This window comes from Eleginops maclovinus, chromosome 2 (assembly GCF_036324505.1).
Source record: "Eleginops maclovinus isolate JMC-PN-2008 ecotype Puerto Natales chromosome 2, JC_Emac_rtc_rv5, whole genome shotgun sequence".
NCBI lineage: Eukaryota > Metazoa > Chordata > Actinopteri > Perciformes > Eleginopidae > Eleginops > Eleginops maclovinus.
Genome location: NC_086350.1, coordinates 20,955,256 through 20,981,576, shown reverse-complemented (window position 1 = coordinate 20,981,576; position 26,321 = coordinate 20,955,256). Strand labels below are relative to the sequence as shown.

General features: G+C 39.8%; 1 protein-coding gene across 1 annotated transcript in view; it reads right to left on the bottom strand.

Moving 5' to 3' along the window:
• The window catches only part of ccnd2a (cyclin D2, a), a 30,310-nt gene extending 27,248 nt beyond the window's left edge, over positions 1 to 3,062 (bottom strand). Inside the window, exons 1-2 of the mRNA XM_063903217.1 lie at positions 2,607 to 3,062; positions 1,015 to 1,230 (exon numbers count right to left, since the gene is read on the bottom strand). Coding sequence (XP_063759287.1) covers positions 1,015 to 1,230; positions 2,607 to 2,801 — 411 coding nt within the window. The 5' untranslated portion in view covers positions 2,802 to 3,062. The remainder of the gene's footprint in view (positions 1 to 1,014; positions 1,231 to 2,606) is intronic.
• Between the last annotated feature and the right edge of the window lie 23,259 nt (positions 3,063 to 26,321).

Genomic DNA, 26,321 nt, shown 5'->3' with positions numbered 1-26,321 from the left:
GGTAGGACGTCTTCTTGTTAAACACAGTATGACATTCTGCTTTATACGACTAAAGCTAATACGCTTAGCATTGCAAATTCCCAGCAGAAATATACTCTAGAAAAATGATCAGAAATCAACCAACAGCAACACATCACAAAGTTGAATATTCTGCAGGAGAGGCAGTGAGGCAGGGCTACAAACATCAGCCACGTCTGAATCAGAATATGTGGCCTCTTTCACAACATGGGTGGGATGGCTGTTGTTTACCGAGGAATGTTTATGCAGCACCACAGAGCCGTGGGGAAACACTTATCTGATGCGAAACTGAGTTAATTAATTGGGTTGCACTGGTGAAGGCAGCTGGTATTATCAGGCATAGAGGCCTTATCAAATATACCGCACTGAGGAATGAATTTTTTTAAAACCTTCCAAATAACACACCCTGCATCAGGTGTGTGCAAATAAAAAATAGAGGCATGACACAATGTCAGCAATGTTGGCATCCAGGGTTATTTTTGGATGAAAGCTAAACTGTAAAAGGCAAACTTGACTTTTTCTGTGTCTCTCCCTCTCTCTCTTGCTGACAGGAACAGAGTCAGAACTTTGGCCAGAGTTCAAGCTGACCTCGTTGCTCTGTGCAAATATTTGCCACCAGATGGCGATAGAGACCATTGCACAGACTGGAAGGATACTGTAAAGCCCAAAGGGTCTGGTACAGTAAAGAGAGCCATTGTGGGACAATTCACTGAGAGGCTTTCGCTTTTCATGAAGGAGCAGACCAAATTGGAGACTGGACAGCAGAATGAGTGTAATAAGAGGAACCCTATGTGATGTTATGTGCTTGATGAGTAATTTGAACATATTTTAAGTGACTTGATACCTTAAAACTAGTGACATAAACGTTTTTCCCCCAAATAAACATGATACAGAAACAAAACATTTATTACAAATGCTTCAGCAGATGATGATGATGACAGCATGGATAATCAAAGGTGAATTTGGTGAATATATGTTGAACTAACTGTTGCTTACCAGCAGCTCCTGTGGTCTGATGGAGTTATCTGTGTAGATGCAAAGCTTCTCTGCGGTTAATGGACGAGTCTCTTTCAATTTGGATGCAAGAAACATGCACACTGCTCCCAGCAGCTGCAGGTTACACTTTTTGGTGGGTACCACGGCTAAAAATCTGTCTAAGTAGTTCATGGCCAAGGGAAAAACTTCTTCCTCGCACTTCTGCTCCTCACAAACCTGAATAAAGACACAGCAGACAATGCAACAATGTTCAGCATTTGGAATCAGTAACCCACCTATGAACAGACCTGACTTATTTTACGGCACTTGAAATGGATATAAAACTTTTATGAGAAAACGAAACAAAAGTGAAATTACATAAAGAGGACATATAAATTCAATGACACACATAGTTGGGGCCCGGCCAAGAATTTGCGCCCAGCCCTAATCGGTTGCGACATCATGAATTAATTCGAAATATATTATTTTATAAAGGATGAAATAAGTCTCAGACATATACTGTCAATAGAGTCACATTCCTGCAGTTCATTCACTAAGAAATGAATTCAAGTCACTATCAGCCCAAGCCAAAAAACACCCCGACAGCGCAGCACACGGAAACGCTCTTTTTTTCATTCGCCATATTTTCATAAAATAATTAAAAATATAAATAAATTATCTGGACCTGTTTTCTTCGCATCATAATCTTAAGGGGGGTCTTTTGTATCAGATCCGACGATTCCTATCCAAATGTGTGCCCGATATATAGGAATAAAACGTAAAATTGAAAGCCAAGTAGCATGATGTTGGTCTGATGTGCGTCACCGGCGATCCGCTATATTTATTTCAAAAATTAATAAAAAATATTCAGCAAGTTGGATCGGGACAAAAATTACATGTAAATAAAGCTCACAGTCTCTAGATTGTTTGGGGTGGATGATGACCAGAAATATTGAACGTAGTGTCAAAAATCGAACATAATTCCAGAGAGAGGCATAGCGACGGGGGGAAGACCAAAAGCACAGATAAGGCCCGCGTCCCTTCCGACATTTAAAATAGATACATACAATGTTTGCAACGCTTTTTGACATCATTCCTATATTGTGTGGACACAAAAGACCCTCCTCTGCCATTGCCGATGGCTTTAACCCGCTGTTATTGCGTTTATGACACTGTAAAGTCCTCTTAAAAGCACAAGCGCTCCTGTTAAAAACCAACATGGCGATAGAACAGCACAGAGCAGCAATGCATCGGGGAGTGCATACGTGTGCATGGAAATATTCAGGCAATCTAAAATAATAACAATAAAAAATCAACAAGCAGCTCGTAGAGACAACATGTGAAGCTTATCAAAGAAAGTCTCCGAGGGAACGGAGATCACAGCTCGAAGTTTCATGTCTTCGCGACCATACTTTAAAAATCGCAAGAAATGACAGAAAGCAACACATTTGGCTAATATGAGGAATAAGCAGTCAGAAACTAGACCTAGAAGTCTGATGGTGTCCACAAAATTGCAAAGAGCACACAGTAAAGCAGCAACGAAACAAATCAGGAGGCTTTAAAGTCGAGCACGGAAATAATAAGACTTGTCAGCACTCGCTGTTTCGCTATACCTCTAACATCCAAGTAGCGACCATCCTTCTCATAAACGGCTGGATATCTTTCTGGACGCCTTTGAAATAGGAATATTGGGGTAGAAACCTCTCCTCTATTCTCAACAAGCTCTGCAGGACTCTCTCATCAAACAGGAGGTTCGGATCGGGACGAGCTCGTATGATGGTGTCCATTTCGAGGCAGAGCAACTCCATGGTGCTGCTGGTGCTTTCACTTAAGTAAAAAAAAAAAAAAAAAAAAGTAGTATTTCTCTCAGGGAAACGTAGAAGCGATGTAGCAAGGTAAAAATGCAAAAGAATGGCAGGGAAAGTGTTTTAGAGGCATAAAAAGTGAGACTGCAGGGGCTCCGTAAGAGTAGTCCTGCCTCTCCTTGTTGAGAACTTTTTTCCTCTCTCCCCACAGTGCGCCTCTACTTTCATCAGCCTGCCCAGATCAGGCGCATTTCAAGCCAGCCCTGCATGCGCCACTGACGCAATTCACTTTATTACCTCTGTATAGACCAGAAGCGACATGCTGCACTCCTGTCCCTTTCTTTTACTCTGGCGCACACGACAACTTTCAGCAAGCGTGTTTCATTATAACATTTATAAAGCTGACACAACAACACAACATTACAGTGGAATATGCAAAATAAATCTATTTATATGAGGCTTCAAGCAGCTTTATTCACATTTACTGACTCTTTTAGGCAAAACAAACACATTCTATAAATGGGATATATTTGAGTATGTGATGAATTCATTTCAATTAGAATGGTACTTCCAGGTAACATATTTACCTTTAATGTTTCTTAATATGTTCATTTCTTCATGTTGCGTTGTGATGATGATTTAATATTGGAGAGCAGTGCCATTGACACAATACAAACAAATACAATGGTGCATGATATTTTGCACGTTTTCATCAGAATGCCTTAAAAACAACTTTATTACTTAGGTACAAGTGGTAACTTCAAGATATATTTAAAATATTACTTTAAATTACGTTTGAGATTGGAAAGAAAATCAACTGATTCGTTTTATTTTTCTGTCAGCTCTTTCAAACAGACTCAGTGAACCTCAGAGCAGGACGCATAGATACTGCTTGCATGTGCCTATTAACACTGCATGCTAACTGACAGCAGTGTATGTGCGTGCCCGTGCGCGTGCACAGAACAGACCAACACCCTCCCACCAAGTCTCTCTCTCTCTCACACACACACACACACACACACACACACACACACACACACACACACACACACACACACACACACACACACACACACACACACACGGTCTTACGAACTATTCAATTCAGCCACGCACTGCTTGCGGTTTATGAGATAGCTTTCTAGGAAATATGAAGCAGCGCTGCATTTTTTTCTTCTAGCACGATCTTCTGTTAAAGATAACACAAAGATGAGAGTCACTGTCTTTGGCTCAACACAACTATTATGAAGCAGTTTCTGCTATAACCCTTTAAAAAAAAAAATTTGTTTAGGCTTTTGTAATAATTTACATGTAAAAACAAGCAGGTGGAAACAGAGCTGAGAGTGTAAGCAGATAATTAAAAAAATGACTGCCAAATTATTTAGCCTCACATACAGTCACAAAGAGAATCTGCATGGGTAAATATGTTAATCCCCCCTCCTATTCTTAGTCAACTTCAAAGACTGAGGCTTGAATGAAACGAGACTGCAGTGCATCAGGGCAATGCTGGGGACTGTAAAGTCCTCAGAGCTGGTCATTTCCATCCCAAGCTTGTTGGCTATAAAGCAATGCTTGTGAGAAAAGTGGGGGAAATGTCTCTTTAAAGTTTTTTTTCCAGCCTAAGTTGTTTCCTCCTCCCTGTGTGTCTATTTGCATAGCCAATCGTTCCTCTGCTCTCGAGCGAGGCTGTGCGATTGTTACTGGGCAGACTTTTTCGATACCCCCCCCTCTTTCTCTCTCTCTCTCTCTCTTTCTTTTTTTTTCTCTCTCTCTCTTTCTCTCTCTCTCTCTCCCTGCTGTGGGGGTCACGAAGAGCCTCACTGTCCTGGGTGTCATCATCACATTATTCATGTTTGGTCGGAAAAGATGCTTTGTGTAATAAAAGTTTCTTATGGTGAAACACTAAAAGAGGAGAAACTCGCGACCTGATTGGCACACCCCCACCTCTGCATCCTGGGTATTTGATGACTTTTCTAGAATGTTTCTTGAAACTACGAAATGTGTAAAACTTTAAACTCAGTAGGACAACAATTGAAATGGCAGGTGCTTTCCATGGAAAGATGTGAAATTCACAGTACAATTCTGATTAGATAAGAACGTCTGTCACTTCATTCTGAGACATAAAACGTGTAACAAGAATACTCTTATATGATAGTGTCTCTATACAGCTAAAATAACACAAAAAATAATTGATGGAAACTAAGGGATGTGCTATTTCTGATCAAATTGACGACCTCTTAAAGTTTGAAAGAAGCCACACAAAATAAATTATGGCTGCAGGTGGTCCAAATCCTCCTCCACCCAGCACCATCAGCTGCCTCCAGCTCACCATCAAGAGCAATAATGATATCATAATGCATCTTTGCTTCGATACCAGAAAGAAAGTAATTTAATACTCTGCACACTGCAACATGTCAATGTGACCATATCTTAGTGGAGTTAAATGCCAGTTTGTTTAAAGGGTAAATTCACAATTTAAAGAGGGATTTTCAATCTTTAAACAAGGCTCATTATATAAGTAGGGAACTTTTCTGGAAGGATTCTGAGCAGGGTTGTTTCCCCCTTCATCAAACACTTTAACAAAGTAGCTTGTGAAGACTTAATACCGAACACAGTTTTAGTTCTGCAGCTCCTGCAGCGGAACAGTGACGCCAGGGTGCTCTGAGAGGGATCACAGCAGCAGCGCAGTTTGCCCCCGGAAGCATTCGATTACCATATCACAATACCATCAGAACACACTCAATAGGTTAAACACTTTGAGAAGTTCGGACACTACAGTCTACATGTAACCGGAGTGGATCAGTCAATTAAAACTGAGGTTATACCACGTATCTGCGCTGCACTCTGCAAGCAATATTCGTCGGATATATTTATTTTAAATGCAGTTTTGAGGCTTTAAATGTTATTCACTTTAATACAATTCTATTAAAAAGCATCCAGAGAATCGTGAAAGCTTTCTTCTATGCAGCGTGTGCTATTTCCTGGAAACTACAGAAGGGATCTGCCTTCATCATGCTTTGTTTCAGTCACTGTTAATTCAAGAAAATCCCCGACATTATATTTCATTAAAAACAAGCACACATATTAACGTATTACTTTCAATTTTTTCACGATTTTTTTTTTAATGAAGAAATAATAGGCTACTTGAATAAAAGAGTGATCACTGTGGTCACTTTCTGCAGTGAGGAGAGACCGTGACACTTCATCAGTTTAAATACCCGTTACCAGAAGGCAGCCGGCCAGGGTGTCTTCCGGTGATGACTCAGTTTTTTTTCTTATTATTTTACCGACATCAGAATGGGAATTATGACGATAACAAAACGTCCCGCATGACACGAGAAAAGTGTAGCAGGGGAATTTGGCAGGCTCCTATCAGAGGAGGATGAGTAATGAAATGACAGCAGCAGGTCTCATTGAGTTTGTTTGTTAGCTAAACACACACCATAACAACCTGAACAGCACGCCTTTTAAACAACAAGAAAATATGTCAAGCCCTTCATAGCCTGTTTAAGCAATGTAAACAATTAATTTACATTCTTATTTATTAGAAAAAAACAATCAACCAATAATGCATTTCTAAGTAATTAATGTACACACTAAATGTTAAAATCTCTTTAGTAAAATAAACGTTATGATGTAAAACAGGTTCTCTTGTTTTATATTTAGGCTACATGTCCATCAACGTAAAAGTGAAACTAAAGTGAACAACAATAGATATAAAGAGTATTATTTGTTCTAAAAAGGCTTTTCAAACTAGCTTAACACGTTTAAATAGATAAGATCTTTTCAGGTATGTGTAAATAAAATACCTCTAATACAATCCAAAAACAATACACCTGCATCAGCAGGTCAGCAAGAAAGCAGGAAATGCACCTTTTCATACAATTAAATTAAATTAAACTTAATAAAATCATTACAAGTATGTTCTGGTAATCTGTCATGATCCAACTGTTCATCATGTTTCTTATGAGCATTGAAAAAAAAAAAAAAATTAAATAAATCTGATCTGTCAAAGTGACTTTGGTGGATTTATGTGAAATTCCACCTGTGTATATTTAGTTTGAATAATTTATGAATTATTTAAAAAAGTCATGCTTAAATTGTTTATATATTTTATCTACATTGTTAACATGATTCAATTTAAGTATCATTTTTGGTATATTTTTTATAGAGGTATTAACACTGAGTATACAAGATTACTGTTGAATAGTTGAAGAACTGACTTATATCCTGAAATTAATTCAGAGATTTAATTATTTGTGATAAAACCACATGAACGAAATGATTCATTTTATGCTTAGAATTCAAATTAGCTAATTTCTTAACTATCTTGATAATACATCTGCTTGAATTCTGTTTTGTTTAGATTATATGAACATATCAAATGTATTACTATTGATTTAAAAAAATAAAACACAGAGAGAAATGTTTACAAAGGTGGAATTCGGGGGGAGGATGAACTCTTTTTTGCATAAATCGCTTCAATTTCCCTTCTTAAAATATGTCTTCATGTGTACAGGTATAATACATGTATTTTTAGTCTAACACAAGACAGCAGTTTAAGAGGAAAACAGTAAATTCCAGCAGTAAAGCAGCAGGTGTGTCTACAACAGCAATGACATGTTCTTCTTCCCTTTCTGCTTCAACCAACATTCAACTATTGACTAGTATTGCTTCAACCTACTAGTATTGCTTCAACCAACATTCAACTATTGACTACAACTCTCAGGTCACCTCCTGCATATATGAATAAAGAGTAGGTCTGCATCTCAAAAAGCGCGACCAAAAACAGCAACAAGCTTCAATCATGGGTTATTTTTAACAAGCACCATGACATGTAATAAAAATGTAAGAAAGAGAGAATAATTTTCTAGCGCTCTATGCTCCTAAAGCGATCTTGAGAAGCACCGTGTGATACATACAATTTTTTATCATGTCCACATTTCCCCATTTTTGCCTTATTTTTCTGTGGTTGAGTAACTGCAGATGGGTGTGCCAAACAACAACAATACTGACAAAACTTACTCATCCATGATTAGAAAAACACCAGACTGCATGCAAAACTTCACTGGAAGTCCAACCTGACTGTTTGGCACGTCAACAAACTGTTTCAAACCTGCAAAAACATTTTGCGCGGGTTGTGTGTTTAAGGCTTCATTGCCTTCTGCATCTCACTGATCCATGAAACAATAAGAGTTGGAAAACACAAAACCAGTAATTGTTACAGTTTTCTACTCCTATATTTCAAACTGTGAAGTCAGGCTCTAAATTATGATAAATCCTTAATGAATCAAAAACCATTTACATGCAGAACCAACAGGAATCACTCCTGGCTGTATTGATGTTTGGGCGCTGCACTAATTTGACCATTGAACAATTATTCATACATATTTTGTCAATCAAGATGGAAATATGTCAAAAATTTGCAAAAAAGTTACACATTTTCTCTCAAAATACTAGAGAAAAACCTGTCCATCAATCAGCTGATATGATGAATACAAATTCACTCGGTAGCAATGGATGCATTTTAGTTGCACTGTTAGGATAATGATACTGTAGGATGTAAGAGTTTCCAGCAGCGGTGTGAAGCTTGTCCCTGACATATATCCACTAACCACCTGTGGCATTCCCCTGATTCCCCCCTCAATGACTGGATGCTACAACAATGTAGCTTTGGCACCGAGTGCTCGCCCTGCAGAATTCCCTCAGACTCCTTCAGAAATTCTTCGTGCAAACATGTCCTCCCGAAATTCTTTGAGACATGCCCTTATCTCATTTGCTGGAAAAGAAACAAAGGGGCAGTGCGAAAATAAACAAAAACGTGAGGAAGAAAGGGTAATTGTTGACACCTTTAGGACAAAATGTTGATGTGCATCAGGCAGGAGGTTGAAAGAAGACATGGGGATACTTTCAGAGCATCTGGTCAAGATGCATCCTGCGTCAAACTGCCTTCAACAGCAGCGATTAATAACTTTAATCTGTTTTATATACTTCTTTCAAACCCCTTTAGCTAAACTAAAAGCTAATGAATTATTTCCTGCACTTTATTTCGTTATTCTTTTATATATATGTGAATGCTGCGTGTCTTTGTTGTCTGTTCTGAATGTTTTGATAGCACCTTAAAAAGGAGTAGTTTTTCTCATTTTACTTGTATAATGACAATAAATGCTTCTAATCTAATCTAAACTAATCCAAGCCTTGAATGGACAGACCTTCTTTATGCTTGACACACCATCAGAGATTTTGGGCTTGGATGACAAAACTGGCACGTTTTTGTCCTTTTCTGACAAATAAGTTGAGCCTACGTAAAACCGACCCAAGAAAGAAATGCCATGGGACAATAAAGAATCAGAAGAAAATAACTTTTACCTAAAGCATTTACAGAAATTAGTTGCTTTGGTAGTAGCTGTATCCTTCTGGGCAAACACCAAAACAATTTCCACGTTTGCTAGGAATAACTTGTCTCTTCTTTACCGTAAGAACATCGACACCATATTTTGCTGACTGTACCCCTAATCTTTAGGTGACCCAGTGTTCTTAGACATTACTAATAAAAAGTACAGAGAGGTTGTTGTGGGAGGCGCATCTCTGGAACAATAAGGTCTGGTAGCCCTGGCCAAATCTTCAGTTAACACAAAAAACAAACCGTCTGGTATTCATTTACCTTTCTTCTACCCCTCCGCCCCATTCCTTCATCCCTGCCTTCCTCCCTGCTTCCATCCCTCCCCTCTTTCACATGCTTGACCCTTTCTTTTGAACTCCACCAACAACCTTTCATGCGGTCATCAAATCTAGGGCCAAATGAGCCAGATAGAGAGGTGGGTTTGGAGCACCGGCTGCTAAATAATGTCAATATTTCCTTGCCCTAACAGAGGATAAACTGCTTTCTCACACTTTTTTTTTCTCTCCACATAACAGCAACAGTGAAGGCTGCTTCACTGCACACAGAGCGACAGAGCGGCTCAGCTGCTGCTGCTGTCTCTTCCCCTCTAGCTCCTCCAGGATTTTCCCATGTTCATATCACTAGCCCTTGACTTTGTCACTCATGCAACAGCTGCTTGCTGATACCACACCACAGTTCCAGCCTATTGCTCTCCCTTCTTTAACTGAGCACACCAACAACAAAGGCATTGTTAATCCAGCCGAGTCCTTGGTGCAGAATGCAAGGACTTCTCAGGAGAGGTTGTGTACGTCAAGACAATAACTACATTTTTGCAGGAAAAAGTCTCCGCAGATAGTTAGAAAATTGTGTCTTTTGGTGCTTTGGGAGGATCAACATCCTGAGGACTTCCACCTGGAATCACAACAAGCTGCTCAGACTAAAACACATTGAGCTTGAGGTCAAAGGAATCTCACGGCTGGGCTTACCAAGCAAAAACGTTCTGGGATCTGAATAGTTGCACTGATCAGTAAATCAACTTATCTCAAAACAAATAATGTCAAGAAAATCCAGGTTGTTGACCAACACTTATCAATTTGTCGATTTAATCTGTAAAATGTAGTTTCTCAACGAAGTAACATGCAATAGTGTCACTTTAAAGCTTGCGTTCATCAGAGATTTGCTTAAGTTTATCGGAAATAAGTCACTAAGAAGGAAAAAAAAAACATTGAAAGTCTCAAAAGCCCAAAAGACCACTTATTCGATTAAAAAGGGGGCAGCCCTGTTTGAATTAAAGTTATTACAGCAACCTAAAGCAACACAGTCTGCTTTGAGAAACATAGCTGCCCAGTGAAGTGCGTGCAAAGTGATCGAGCTGCAGCATAACCCAATAACTCAAGCCATTCATGCAAATCTTGTTTAATCTATGAATCACATACCACTCCCAATAACGGACAAAAGGAAAGCTGCCTGTTTATATTGAGTGTGTCAAACAGCCACAGAGGTGATGCAAAGTTAACCATATAGTTCCCAAAATAACCCAAAAAATAAAAATAAACCCCTAAAAATATAGTGAACACCTGAAGAAACCATGAGCGGTGCTACTGTTGCCCTTGTTTCCTTATCTCTCCTGCAGATGTGACAGATGGCACAACGCGCACTGAGAAGATTTTCCTCCTCTCACAACTGCATCTCAGATCTGCTGTCACTAATAACAAACACTTTGGGTTTTTATTTTGGGGGCAGGTGATAAAACCTGATCCTTTGATTGTCATAGCTTCCCAGGGGAGGTTATCTCCATGATTACAACATCTTTCTTTTATAGTGTTCCCATGTTTTTGTCTATGGATTTTACGCAGCACAAACAAGAGAAACTTGGATTTCACGCTTTGAAGCTCTCCCGAGATATGTGACATCCCTTCATTAACATTACGCAGATTACATAAAGTGCAGTCCCTACACTCATTATAATATTGTTTGACACACCACATCAACTAATCTTTTCAGTAAATTCTTTAGCAACATTTTCTTCTTTTTATCTTCCACAAATGATTATCCTCCGTTTCTCTTTGTCGTGTGTAAAAAAAATAAAATGCAATGTAATGAAAAAACATTTTTAATACACAATGAGTGGTCTGCTCTGTGATCAAAATCTTAAAGATGCCCTATTATGCTTTTTTTGTGCCTCAACTGTGACATGTTAACATGTTGTAATGTTCCAAAAGCTCTTTATTTTTCTCATTCTGCCTGTGATGCAGCACCACTTTTCACCCTCTGTCTGAAACCAGAGCCCAGTCAGCTCTTACTGGTTAGCCGGTGGCTCTGTTCTGATTTGTCAACCACTTAAAGATGTTCCTCCCCTTAGCCTATCACATACAATGTGTAGGAGCACTAATAACTACCTAATAACTATGTAACGGAAGTAAACAAAGGACTACCATCAAGCGTTTCAGGCACAGGGGGGAGTGTGTGGGGGAGAAATTTAGGGTAGAGAAGATGCATTACCAACAGATGAGAAATGCCTTAAAAATGACAGATATTAAAATAGACAAGCAAAGGAAACACATGCACACACACCCACACGTACTCAGTCTGATCTTCTTAGTGATCAGTGATAGAGACAAATGAGGGGGGGCCCACACAGCGTCTCCCCTGGCAGACGTGCAGCTTCATTACAGCACCACACATGAATGTGCGCCATCCTCCCCACCACTGTGGATCGGCCCACAATAATCTGATCCTTTTGGGAAACTGAGGTGTTGGACTGTAATTTATAGGCCGTATCTTTCAAGTCTCTCCCTCCGTTCCGCTGGCGGCGTCAGCCTCTGAGCCACTGTGTGTGTTTAACGGCTACATGTGTCACTCCCTATCTCGCACTCCGAGTGGCACAAAGGTAAAAGGAAGCTTAACAGCCTGGGAAAAAATTGAACAGTGTGAAATTACCTTGATCCAAAGATTCCTGCCACATACCAGCCCAATGAACCCATAACAGAGCAGGCACTCAGTCAGAGAGTCCTGCCTGCAGGGAACAGCTGAGACATTACAGAGGGGAGGGAGGGAGGAGGGAGAGAGGAGGGGGGGTGCATAGGGAGGTGAAAGAAAGAAAGATAAATGGGACCAGGAAAGAGGCCCACCTCCAGTAATCTCCAGTCTACAGTCAGTGGTAGGGGTCAGAGTATCTACATCTAATGTACATCCCATGATAACGCTGGACAACTGCGAGGCGGGGTACCACTCACTCTGTTGGGGCGGATCTGCGCTCAGAGGCTCCTTTTGGGGGGTTCTAAGAAGAGCAGCTGTAGGGCTTCATGATGTTGACAAAATATTGTGGAAAAAGGAGATGACAATGTTGAGAATTGATTCTAGCGTTGACAATAAATCTTCAATGAGTCAGTCGTGTCATTTCTTCAGTCAGCCGGGAATAAAAGCTTGTTGACAAAACTTTAAAATTAATTTGGCTTTTATTTCAAAGGAAGAAATATATTAAAGAAATTCTGCAAACAATGTAGGCTTGTTGATGTGAGTGCATTTAAAATATTACATTTCAATGATTAAGATGTTTGTTGACCTAATTGTCTTTCTTTGATGCCTTGGTAAAAACATGGTAAAAACTGGCTTGAAATGTGATGGTCAATCATCTACAGTAAATCAAAGCTTTGAAATAGTTTCATTTCACAAACCTGAACTTGCTGTGTAAAGAATGATTTCTACTTGATTTACTGCTTCTCCATTAGAATTGATCATTCCTTTAGCATACGGCACTTTAATTAAATAAAGTTGAAACCCTGCAGATCTTTTTTTATTTAAAGCGAATTTTGTGATTCAGTTATATCAATCTCACTTTATTGGATGTGTCTTTTATCTATCAACAATCTATATTACAATTTAATAAACATTTCTTAAAGTACCAAAAACATCTTGCAATCATCACAGTCTTATTCCCTCTTATCTTTATTTAGTTCATGCCCAGTCAGAGGAAAATGTAATTAGTTCTGCATACTCACCTAATAATAAATACAGATCCTTTCACAGTATACTTCCTGTTGCAGTGTATTTGCATGACTTCAGGAAGTAGTCATAGACCAAAGCTGTTGCCTAGCAATGCAAATATGTGACAAAGAAACAACAAAGTAAAATCAACAAAAGGATCAAGATACACAAACAAAAACCTACAAAATTATACAAAAATGGGATATATTTTTGTTTATTTCAATTTATTCAGGCTTTCTTATTTTGATCAACTATGTTTAGTTGTCAGTTTATTAAACAATAGAAAATTAAAGTAATAATTAATATTTAATAGTTTTTGTATGCATTTGTAAAATATATATTATGTCACATTTTTATCGACTACTCCAAATCAGGAACCACTGGTTGGATGGTCACAAACGAATATGCCCCCAAAACACCAAACAAACAATGACATTGAATGTGTGTCAGAGAATTTCTGTCCTGTGACCCTGTTTGGGTTTGTTTAAGAAATAAAGGCCATCCCAGGTCTGAAGACAGTCGTGTGAATGATGGCAGAGGGAGGTCGGTGTGATTATCTCAGACACAACAATGGAAGGATACATTTTGTATTGGCAGAGGTACCAAACAGCCCCGCTATTTCCGTGAGTTTCAGTCACTGCTTTTATATGTATACATCCGATGGCTTTCTAATAAAGCTGATCAAATCGCAGACACGTGCAAAAATGACTTATTAATGCGCATTTAACCATACCTCATCAGAAAGCTAATCAGCGATGCACATATGGGACACAATGGTGAGATAACAAATGAGAATTCCTTTATTTTTGATGGTTTAGGGGCTGAATTACCCACAGAGATCACTTGATGGATCAGTATTTTTGCAAGAGAAGAAGAAACTAAATGAATAATATTATAATTTAGATTGATTTGTTTTTACATTTTTCAGTATTTTCATTTTCCCTAATACAAATAAATAAATGTTACGCATTGTTTTGCTTAAGTGACTGTATACAAAAACAAATAAATGAAAAAAAAGATTGTTTGATTTGATAAAAGGGACAAAATATTTTTCAAAATTGAAAATTTTTATGAATCTTTCTTTCTTCAAACTTCCGTTTGTTGCAAAAATTGTGAAAAAATCCAATTGTGTACCCATAATCATGAATTTAATCCAATCACGATTTGGCTGGATTGCTATTAGACATTAATCTGTGAACAAGAGGGATTTAAAAAAAATAATATTAAAAAATGTACTATGTCGAATTGTAAGGGAAACCACACTTCAATGAGAAACTGTGTCAAATGCAAATATTTACAGTGGTGGAAAATGTGATGTGAAATGTTAAAAGTACTAATTCCACAATGTAGAAATACTCAATTTCAAGCAAAAGTATTGCATCGAGAATGGTACTAGGTAAATGTAGGAAGTATCTGGAGTAAGAGCACTCATTGCAGAAAAAACTAAAAATATATAATTATTAAATATTTTAAAATAGTTTTAAGCAAAAGCAGCAAATCTTCACTTTCAACAAAAACTTTTTAGCAAAATTGCTGCCAATACATTTTCTGTGAACCCACTCATGGTATTAGTTACTTACATATAATATTGGATGGTTTAATCTACTCCAAATAATAATAATTTTACAATGTTTTCCTTTGGTGTTGTGGGTCAAAATCTAAATTTATAAAATAACTTGAAAATAATGCTTCCAAAATGTAGTAGAGTAGAAAGTAGGAAAAACTAAACAGTACCACACACGTGTAGTTAAGTATAGAACTTGAATAAATGTACTTTAAACCACTGTGTTCATATTCATTGCAGTGTTGAGTCATTCAGGAAGAGAAGTATTGGTTAAAAGATAAAGTGAAGTTAAGATAAGAAGAAGGAAAACCGCGCTGTTAATTATTTATGTTGCTTTGTTTCTTTTTTGGGTGTACATTTTTATTTATTTAACAAAAGTATTTGAAACGCAATTAAACATTTTGTCCTCAACCTTGATCATTAAGGGGAATCCACTTCGGAAAATGACACGTCCTAGGTGAATCATAGAGCTCGAAATACTGGCATTAAGTAATGAAAACCCTGAAGACAGCTGGGGGAGGAAAACCCGTTTAAGTGTATTTCAGAATCGAGCAGTTCCTGTGTTTGTTGGTTGCACCTGTTTGTCGTGATGAGTTTATCCTTATCAGAATATCTACTGTGCCTCTGCAGACTCTCTTGGTTTGGAAATATGACAATTGTTACACTTCCAATTAGTGAAAGCTGCTACAAGTGTGTGCTGGATATAATGATTCTCACAGCGCCGGATATGAGCAGAGGTGCACTTTGTGCCACATCTAGAGCAGTGTAACCTGAGAGCTGATGGAGAGTGTGCCATTATGTTGATCAGGTGCAGAACACTTTTGCTGCAGCACTGTGACGCATAGTCAAATTGACTGCCGTTATCCGTGCAAACACATAAATGTGTCATCATGCAAAATCCACACATTCACTGTCTCCAGCATACAAACACACTGCGAAAAACAATGACTGACTTTGATGATTTTTTTACACCACTGTATTCAACTAGTTCAAAACAGATCAGTTACCCCAGTATTCAAATAATATCCAGAACATTAGCTCAGTCAGAATAATAAGGTGTTATTAACGACTTCCATTGGAGGTAATCTGGCTGAGACTTGTATTGTCTTCCGCACAGATCCTAGCACACCTGGAGATTCAGAGTTTTTTTCTGATGGATTTTTGCTTTCTTGACTTTTGCCTGTGCCATCACCATGAGTAGGCTATGTCAGTCAGCTAGGAGGTAAAATGGTTCTGTTTTTGTATGTTTTAACTTGGTCTTTCCGGGTAAATTCCTACTTTGTTGTAGTTTAAGAACCACAGTATTCACATAATTATCTGATCAACATTCGTGGCTGTGATTAGGCCCAGATGTTAATTTTTAAAAATGTATTATTATTCATACATCTGAATCTATCTATTCATTTTTTATTCTTTTATATCTGTTGTACTCTGTGTTTTTATAGATGCTGTTGTTTAGTTTACTTGTTTTCTTTGTATTTTTACCAGTAATTATTATTGTTTTCATAATTATTAATATTGTGGGAGAAAGATGCTGCTGGGATTTCTGTTAAGTTAGAAAAAAACAGCAAGGATACAAATATTGTGTCCTCAGGAGTGTCTACCTTTTTTTTGTACTATCTAACATTTATTTGCTGAACCACTTTGTTTTCGATCATTTGAGTAAAATGAATTTTTATCTTATTCTATAAACCACTGACAGCATTGCTCTATGTTGGAATTGAACAGACATTGGAATAAAATGGCTGCCATACATCTAAAGATAGAGATTCAAGAACAATGTGGAGGGGTCTGGTTTCCAGAGCTGTATAAGAGGAATCCATTTCATTTGTTTAGCATGCCTCCAAACTGTCTCCAAAAACAAAAAATAACATGCTTTCAGTAACAACATACGTATAGTGTGTTTCAGGGAAGACATTTCTCAGCCATTCTCACTCAAGTCATCCCTGCATCCCTCAATGTCAATAAGGTGACATCTCTCTTCTCTTTCATCTCTTCTAAGTGATCTGTGAGGGTCTGGATATCTCCAAACTGTTCTCCTCCCTTCAGCTAAGAGAAAAGCAGGCATGCTTTCACCGGTAATTACATATTGTTGACTTACCTACTTCATGGTTAATGGGGTTTTTCCCTTTCCCCAGCTTTCTCTCTGGCTTTAGTTAAAGGTATGTTTTTTGTGATGAAGGTAAACACTGCCTTGTTTACATTCAAATATCCCTGCTAAAATGCTTTGCGTGTGTCCCTGAGCGCTAGCAGATATATTGAAAGCATTTCCTATCTCTTGTAGTTTGCAAGTTACTTCTTGCATGTTTAAAAATCTGTCTGAAGTCTAACACAATCTTCTTCTCCACCTTTTTATGCAGTGTTCCCTTCTTTTGGTGCACTTCTGGCACTGCAGCTGACAGAAATATGTCAGATCCTGTCCTCGTCATGCAAGTGAATGCTGGTAGTTCAGGAGATACAAACAATGACGCCAGTGATGTAGCCTTAACACAAATAAGTACAAATCCGCCTATTTCATTTTTTAATTTTGATTAAATTTTGAGGGCTCAAAGGATCCAAAAAGAGAGAACATTGGCAGAAACAAAAATAATCACAAACCTTTTCACTGTCCATGAAAATGTTTTTTTCCTATGATGATGCCCCACGTGTTTATAGCTAACAACAGGTCCCTTCCATGGATGTATGAAGAGAACTGGATATAGAGTTGTACGAGAGTGCCTGTTTATTTCTTTGAAAGTTGCTCATTGTTGCATAAAGTCATCCAGCTTGTCTTTAAAGTAAAAAAAATACCCAGATTTTTCGGCGATCTCTTCCATTGTAGCATTGGAACACTTAGGTTTTCAGTAAACTATGCTGATCCATCAAGTCCCGACACGGCTCATTCACATGAATGGAAAAATAAAAAAATAACTTGGGCTCTTAGCAAATTGTATAATGATTAAACCTAATGATTTGTATAAGCACTATTTGAGTGTTTTGGTCATTTAGTAAAAAATATTATTTACATACTACTCTTTTCTTATGTTAATCAATGAGAAAAGTTTTCTTGGTCCCATGGCACCACATGAATGACAAAGAAGGTGTTTTCCCACCGTTTGAAAAATTTGCTTCAATGCTGGAGTACTTCCTGGGGGCTTCAACGCATCAGACAGACAAGACTCTCTGCTATAAAACGGGATCTGATCTAGCCAATTAGACCTAGTCTGAATGTTTGGAAGCTCAGGTCCCAGGTCAGGTTTGGGTCACTGAGACTGCTGAATGCCTCTATTTCAATGAATCAAGCTAAGTAATGCAATTCCTCTGTATTTGATTGATTCCTTGGGTAGAACTCTGAGGGATAAACTAAACTTCTGCTCATTCCCCATCGGGATGAAGGCGGTGGACTCATTCATGTTTCATTACCTCAGGAATGTCTACTGTGGAATAAGGGAGCAGTCGCACATCACAGGCTGGCATTCACCTTTCAATCACCCTCTTCCAGCCCCTCACCCCTGTAATCATGTTAGCTCATACATAATCGCATTTCAATTACTGACAGGAGTGTGACCCTTGCCTCCCAACATGCCTAATCTAATACATGTGTTTCCTCAAAGACAGAGGGATGCCTTGTTTGGGAAGAAGGAAGAGAAAAAAAGGAGCATGCATCAACATGCTGTGTCATGTCGAAGCTATAAAAAGGAATGCTGCTGTTTTCTACTCATTCAGCCTGGGAAGTCAGCATCTATTTTTAGCAGGATGTATGTGACGCTAGGAAGTGATGTAAACACGGATTGGGATTGGACAGAATGGGGGTTTATAAAGGGAAAGGAGGATAAATGCAGCTAGAAGCTAAAGCTAACAATCCCACAAACCAAGTGTGTGTCTATCTCAGTGTGTGTGTGTGTGTGTGTGTGTGTGTGTGTGTGTGTGTGTGTCAGGGGCCCTATGAACTTCAGGTCTTTCTACAATCCCACCATTGAGGAGAGTGGAGAGAAAACACCAAAGATACCCTTAGCCATAAATCTACCTCCCCCCCTTTTTGTCAGTCCCACTGGGTAAGGTAATTCTTTCCTCCAAGACTTTTTCATCTCTTCTCAGTCTTCCTCTCGTCTCCTTCTCTCTCCCTGCTTCCTCACTCTGTAATTCCCACTCTGTCACTCTGTGTCTGTGTGCTTAGCGGCCTTGTGTCATTATTATGGGCCAATTTGTGTCAATGCTAACATCCCATTCATCATGGGGGGAATGGTTTCCGCCAGGGCTCGGGGGGCTCACATACCTCACCTCTCACATTTTCACCATGGTGGCATCCGCTCCGCTTTGGGGTCAGAGGTCAGAGTTCCAGACCTCCTGAGTGATCACTGACTTCTCTGCTAACTCCGTCCTTGCTCTCACCTCCCCCCTCTCCACCATATTACTGCTCCCCTCCAGCTCTCTTACATTTCCAGGTCTTCCCCCTCCTTCACTCTTGGTTTTTTCTTCAGTGAAACTCACAAATCACCAGTTCTTCTCGGTCTTAAATCTCCATTTTACAATTCTGGCATTGCCTCATTTCCTTCTTTCTTTTCCCGCATACACGGTCGTCATTTTACCTTTGATGAGACATCCTTTTACTTCCGCCCTTTCGCACAAAAAGCCAAATGATATTTGATAAGTCGTAACTTGTCCCATGATGTTTCTGCAGAGAGGTCTGCACCACGCTCCATACATTATGCTTCTTTTCCCAAGCTTTATCCTACCCGCCCGCCCACCAACCCAGCGCAACCCAACCCCCCTATCACATCAATGACTCACAGCCCTTACTCTCACTAAAACCCCTGCATGCGGGTCGATGGTTTATTTCTTATGAATGAAGGGTCCAAACGAAAGTGCATTCCAGCTCTGAGAGGAAGCAGCTGGCTGTTTGGTGAGTACATGGCAGACATCAGTATTTTACATCCATGTTACACACAGGAGAATAAGATTAAGCATAGAAAGAAATAAAAAGGAAGAAGAAAAAGGCGAACCAGAAGACCATCAACAACAGGAAATGGGGCCCAGGAGGAGAGAATCACTGTGGAAAGGCTGCCCCACCACCTAAGGTTCTCCTCTGTGAACTGCATGCCAAGACAAAGGAGGGATTGAAGCCGATGTCAAGGTGAAGGGTGAGAAGGCAGAGCTAATATCTGCTGTGATGTTTTACACTTTTTCTCAAACATGTTTCACATGCCCGTCTCCAAACCTTCTAATGGATGATTTCATTCCTTGTTTACAGCGTGGACAACAAATTACGACGGGTGCTGTCTGGAACACACAACGTGAAGGGCAAAGATTTCCGAAAAAAGTCAGCAACAACTTTCCTTCTATGACCTGAACATGAGCAGCTGAGCTGAAAGGATCCTTGTTGTTGTGAAGTTTCCCCTTGCTTGTTTAGAGATGGTATTTGCTGTAAATCTATGCAACGAGAGTTTGGCTCCGCTGTGTCGCAGGCTGCCAGACGGAGGCAGGCATGTGGGGCACGCAATGTCCGTCTACATTTCTCTCTCTGCCAGCTCCTAATTATGCTCAATTACACCTTTAACACAAGTGGGCCGCTGTGGACATTTCTCAGGGTGTGAGGTCAAGCATTTCCTGTGTCTGTGAATAACCCAACGTCAGGGGAATTGTCTTGCATGGGCCTCTCTCTGTCTCTCTCTCTCTGTCTCTCTCTCTCTCTGTCTCTCTCTCTGTCTCTCTCTCTCTCTCTCTCTCTCTCTCTCTCTCTCTCTCTCTCTCTCTCTCTCTCTCTCTGTCTTTTGACCCCTCCTACACTAAGACCCGATCCCAGACCTCCACCATTCACCAATGAGTCAGATAGTTGGGGCTTAACCTCTGTGACATGCCAGGGCTCTCTCCTCTCAAACACAAACAAACAGGAAAAGGCATGCACACCCCAACCTGCCCATGTACACCCATGCATTTTTGCATAGCATCAATGCAAAGACACTGCTTAGCATCTTGAAAATCAAGATAAACTGTAAGAAAACAAAACTAAAACATGACCAATGTTTTGCATCCTGCATCCAGTTTAAGGTTCTTCCCTCTTCAGTTAGTCAGATTTTATCTGATGATCACTTCTTATCCTTCCACTGTAAACAGAACACCTTAAGGTGGCTTTAGTGCGAGCATGAATGTTAACTACACATCTGATCTAATCTTATATCATCTAGTTGACAGTGTTTTTTTTTCCAAATCAAAATGTGTGACTCACAACTTCAGAAGAAACAGCAAACATGCTGCACAATGGTAGTGTACCAACAGGTTGGGTTCCCACACCTAGTAGGAAAATAAATACTACATAATCACTGCCTATCAAAACAGACAACAGGGTAAACCGAAAATGGCGCATTCCATGGGAAATCCATAGCGAGCAAGTACATGCTCGCTCCTCCGCACTGACATTTCAGAGACACAAGGGAGAGATTAGAGGCGCATATGGGAGGGCCACAAAACCAGGATGAAAGATGGTTGAGGGAGATGGGGGTTAGGCCCCCTATTTTTATAAGATGAATTGGTGGTTGAAGTGACACCATGTGGATAGATCTGACTGAAGGGAAAATATGGATGTGGCTCAAGTGAGGAGGATGGACTTGAGGAGATGATTTATAGGACAAAAAAGAAATTGTAAAAATCCCAGGCAGAAAATATATCCAGGAAGGGAAGGTGACATTTTTTAAACAAACAAAAGTAAACAAACCCACATGCACAATCCAAAGAAGAGAGTAGGGGTAAGAAATATTTGTTTTGGTGATTAAAAAAAACTAGCTGGCAAGAGTATGTATGTTTTGAACACCCATTTGCCCACCCACCACCCCACACAGTCCTGCAAGCAACCGCACAGTGGATACAGTTACTGCAATGACCTAGCATCTCACTCTGCCAAGAAGACAGGAGTGGAAACAAATATGAGGAAAAAAAAAAGTCCTCAGAGAAAAATGAAAATGATTTTTTTTTGCTTAAATGCTGAGTAGAGGACTTTGGTTATTATTGGAGGTGGGGGAAAATGAAAGAGGTCATTCATGACAAAGAGCCAAGATATGAGGAAACCACACTTGTGTCTGCAACAGGCAGTGGGGAAGGCTGAGCCAAGTTTTAGTCTCAGCTGTTGTTCCAAGCCACACATTTATCACACAGGCACTTCCCCGGCAAGAAAAGAGCCTCACAGGCAGCCCGTGGAGGGGTGCAGACTTGCTCAAGTGACGAGATGACCCTGAATACCAGAGAGTGGCGGGTCTGTGGGATGAAAGGAAAACTTGTCTTGGCCTCTGTCTGTCCTTGTGACTTTAAGTGCTGTCCCCTGTTAAGGTAGAGTGAGCCTTTGGAGAGAGACAAACTACCTGGCAAATATTTGTGTGCTGGATCCACATTGTGGGCCATGCGAAGAGGAGGAAAGCCGAACTGGGTGGAATATGGCCTAAAGCTATTAAACACACTGCGTTTCTCCTCCTTCACATTCTTCACCTTGGAAAAAATGAACAGGATAGAGAAGGTGGAAGGAGTGGGTGAGGGAGAGAGGGAACAGAGTCACTATACTAAAGAGCATTGTGTATAGCACTTTGGTGGACTAACGATTATAGGAAAGCTTTTCCAGGTTTTGGCCATCTGTCACTTTTATGAACATTGCGGTAGGAAATTGGGTCTTTTGGTTGTTTGGCCTTAGAATAATGAGCCACTGAAAATGATTGTTATAGATGACCTCTCTGCACTGTTCTCATATGGAGCCAATCGAGGCGCAGCTACAGAGGCCTCCTAACAATCAGGGATAAATCAATTGGATGTTACGGGTCAGGGGTGCTGCAGGAGGTAGGCCTGGGAACAAGGTAACAACGCGCTTCCTGCTAGGAGGAGGGCTGCCTATGGGGTGCTTCTGAAGGAAAAAAGGCCTTGTTCCAATCAAAGAGTCATCAAAATGTTTTAATGCTATACCTGAACTCTTGAAGGGTGATGCATTAAAGACTAAGGAGAAACTTTGAGGATTATTCCTTCCATTAACCCCTAACGAAGGGGAAAAATGAGCTTTAGCATTGGGTAAAGAAATTAGAACAAACGAGGGGTGTTGGAAAAGGGAAAGAACACTAGACAGAAAGATGAGGGGGATGTGTAAGGAAGGTGAAGAAAGGTGTGTATTCCCAAAAGCCATCAGTTGTAACGCCAATCCCTCTTCGGATGCCGCTCAGACAAAACAGACCAAACACCTGATAAGATTGATTGTGAGAGACATTCCTCAGCTGAAAGGATGTGTGTGGATGAGGGCACGATGTGTGGTCAAAAATGTCGCACAGGTAGCTTACACCAAAGTTTATTATTATTGCAACAAATGTTCTAGTCTCTACTCTCTAAATATAATATAATGAATGTATTCGTTCTAAGTTAGCTTCCTTGCTAATGGTTAGCCTACATTCAGGAATCCCTTGAATTTAGCTTGCAGTTGTCATTCTGTTAGACCTCTGATGTGCTGCTATTTGCTGCAGTAAATACCTCCATACCATAGGCCGACCTTTATGTAAATGTAGAAGGTCTTGTTTTGCATATCTGTATTTGATGGATATAGAACAATTGGTATGTGGAAGTGGAGGCTTCGAAGGGAACTTTCACAAACCTTGGTTGAGTAAAGAAAGTAACACGAGAACTTGATTACCTTTGCTAATGATTGAAAAGCAATAAAGTAATTCATTTAATTAGTTCCTTCTTAATTGCTGCTACAGTTGTCATAGGGCTCAACTGACATTCACATAACATGACCAATACTAAAATAAAGATATAAAGTTTGTATGCATTGTAGTCTCACGTAATATGACCACATTGTCGTGAGATGCAGTTTAAAATATATAAAGAACATTGTCCTGTATTTTATTTCGCATCACAACACATAATCCTCCCAACTACTTGATCTACTTGTAAGCAAATATTTCCTGTCAGAACAGTGCCTCAACTGTAAAGTTGAAGTATGTGAGGGGTGTTGGAACCAGGAAGTTGACTCCAAACATCCTTGTGTGACTTTTACAACAACAAACATCTCGTTGGTCCAGTTTCTCAGGTAATTTTGGCCTGGTTGAAACCTCCTTAGCAGTGAACTTTCTGACAGTTTGTTTCCCCGGGCTTTTGGTTGGAAATGTCAGTACATCCTCAGGTAATGCAAATGCAGGAGGTAGTAAAAGTCAATGATCTGTTTTGTCTTGTGCCTAATCTTACTAAAGTCTATGCATAATTTCTGCTGGATGGTACAGGCACGGCTCGACCGGCTTGGAACTGCTTTTTCAAAGTAAATAAAAAAGGTGTAGATAGTACCTGAAAATGAGTGCTATTTTTTGTATTTTCTTGGTCAAGGTTCCAAGTCCTGCATCCTACACAAACCTGCTGTTATTAAATAGCCAGGCAATCGTCCAAAGTAATCCCATTCATTAACTTCACGCTACAGAGATTTGTATTGCCACTGTGTCATTTTTAAGATGGCATTGTGGCCGTTAAACAAACAATCGCCATTAGTCTCACTTCTGGTATCAAAAATAACAAGAGTTAATTTGAGTTAAGCTGAACCATGTACCAGTAAAATCTGGCATTTAATTGTAGGTTTCCATGTCTCTCTGTTCTACTGTGATGAATTATAATTTCAAATAAAAAAAAAAGAGACTGTTCTTTGGACTGCCCTAAATGACACTATATTGGGATTGGTATGACAGGTATCAAAAGGGATGTTGTCGAGATCAAGTTGATCAGTGGGAGTCTAAGGTAAAATTAAAGAAGGCAATATGTGGAAAATGTATATCTTCAGTGATTTTAAAATGGACTGAGGAGTCATGTCTTAATGCCTCCTGCCAAATGCATTTTTTAAGTATTAAGCAGATGGAGAAAATGAAGGAAAGCAAACTGCAAATGAACAGGAAATGTTTGATGAACATTTCTCTCAGCCAATTGAGTCCAACATGCTTTGTTTGCATGAGGTATATCAAGTTTCCCTCTTTCATTCTAATCCTGTAAGTTGAGTTATGAGGTGCCACAATAACATGCTGCATGCAGACAGCTGCCCTAGCATATCGTGGCAAAACTAGGAAGCGAATGCTGCAGGGCCCTCTATAAGGAAACGGGAATCAGTAGCAGAGATGACGAACCAGGTACAATATAAATGACAAATAAACACAGGGCAGTGTGAAAAAACACTTGCATACTGTATATGTACATTAACAATGCACACAAACAGTCTCACACACAGCTGGTCAGGAAGCAAAATAAAAAAGAAACACAACCTCAACAAGCTGTTGGCTATTCTCCACTTCTGCACAGTTTGACCATGAAAAACACAGATTAGAGGCCACTGTATAACTGTCCCTGTCAACAGCCCATTGTGTTTGCTTTTCAGAAAGAGCCCATATGGTCAGCCACTGTCATCCTGATAGACCCATATATAACACGGCCTAATGAGAAGCATCATGACAATACAGAGAACGGCTTTGGTGCGTCTGTGGACTATAAAGTGTGCGTCTAGCTGGACTAACATGTTGCACTGCAAACAACAGCCCCGCATGAAGTGACTTAAAAAACAATAACAGATGTTAAAGTTGGTAGGAGCGATTATAGTTGTTTCCAGTAGTGTGAGCATGTTACCCACACGTACGAACTGACACACCGCATGTTCCTGTTGCGTCCCGACCGTCCCAATGAAGACAAAGTGAAAATACATAAAACATGTAGGAAGGCTTGTGAAGAATCATTTTTGGTTTACATTGAGTGCATGTAGCCATTGTCCAGCACATGTGTTGTTGAATTAATCTTGCTTTCTTGTGCTTGTTTTTTTAAATATACCTTACCTATCTGGTTGTTGTGTTCCTTAAGGCAGTGAAGAGGAAGTTATCTGCTCCCTGTACCGCAGACCCAAAAGCCAATCAAATTTCTTTCTATGTTTTATTTGAGCTTTTTTGCACTTGCAAATTGCAAGGCCAATATGCATGTGTGTTACAATATGCATATTGCAACATATAACACTCAACTTCTACAAGGAATCTGCACTTTAAAACATTACTTTTTAAAGACAGACAGACATACAGACGGACAGACTGAAAGACGGAAAGACGGAAAGACGGAAAGACAGACGGACGGATGGACGGACAGATGGACAGACGACACAGACAGACAGACTGATAGCGACAGAGAAAGCAAGAGAAAGTAAGTGGAGAAGGGGGGAAGGGGAGGGGGCTCTGCACAAAGGAGAAGCCTGGATTAAGTCATGAGTGGCAAGCGACATAGGTTGGATTTTTAACAAGTGAGATCACATCCTCTTCCCTAAACAGAGGAGGAACTCTTCCTAGGGTGGACAGGACGGACGAGCCCCGCTACTTACTGTCTGTCTGTCTGTCTGTCTGTCTGTCTGTCTGTCTGTCTGTCTGTCTGTCTGTCTGTCTGTCTGTCTGTCTGTCTGTCTGTATGTGTACAAAGGGGACATCCATTACCGAGCTAAGGCAGAAGCATGCGGCCCTGGCCCCGCACGAAGGCGTCTCCACATGTCAGCAAGCTGCACATTGAGGGACCTACAACCAGAGTATGTTGAGTATGTGTGCGTGGATCTTTGTGAGTACGCGTCAGCATACGTGTAAGCGTGTAT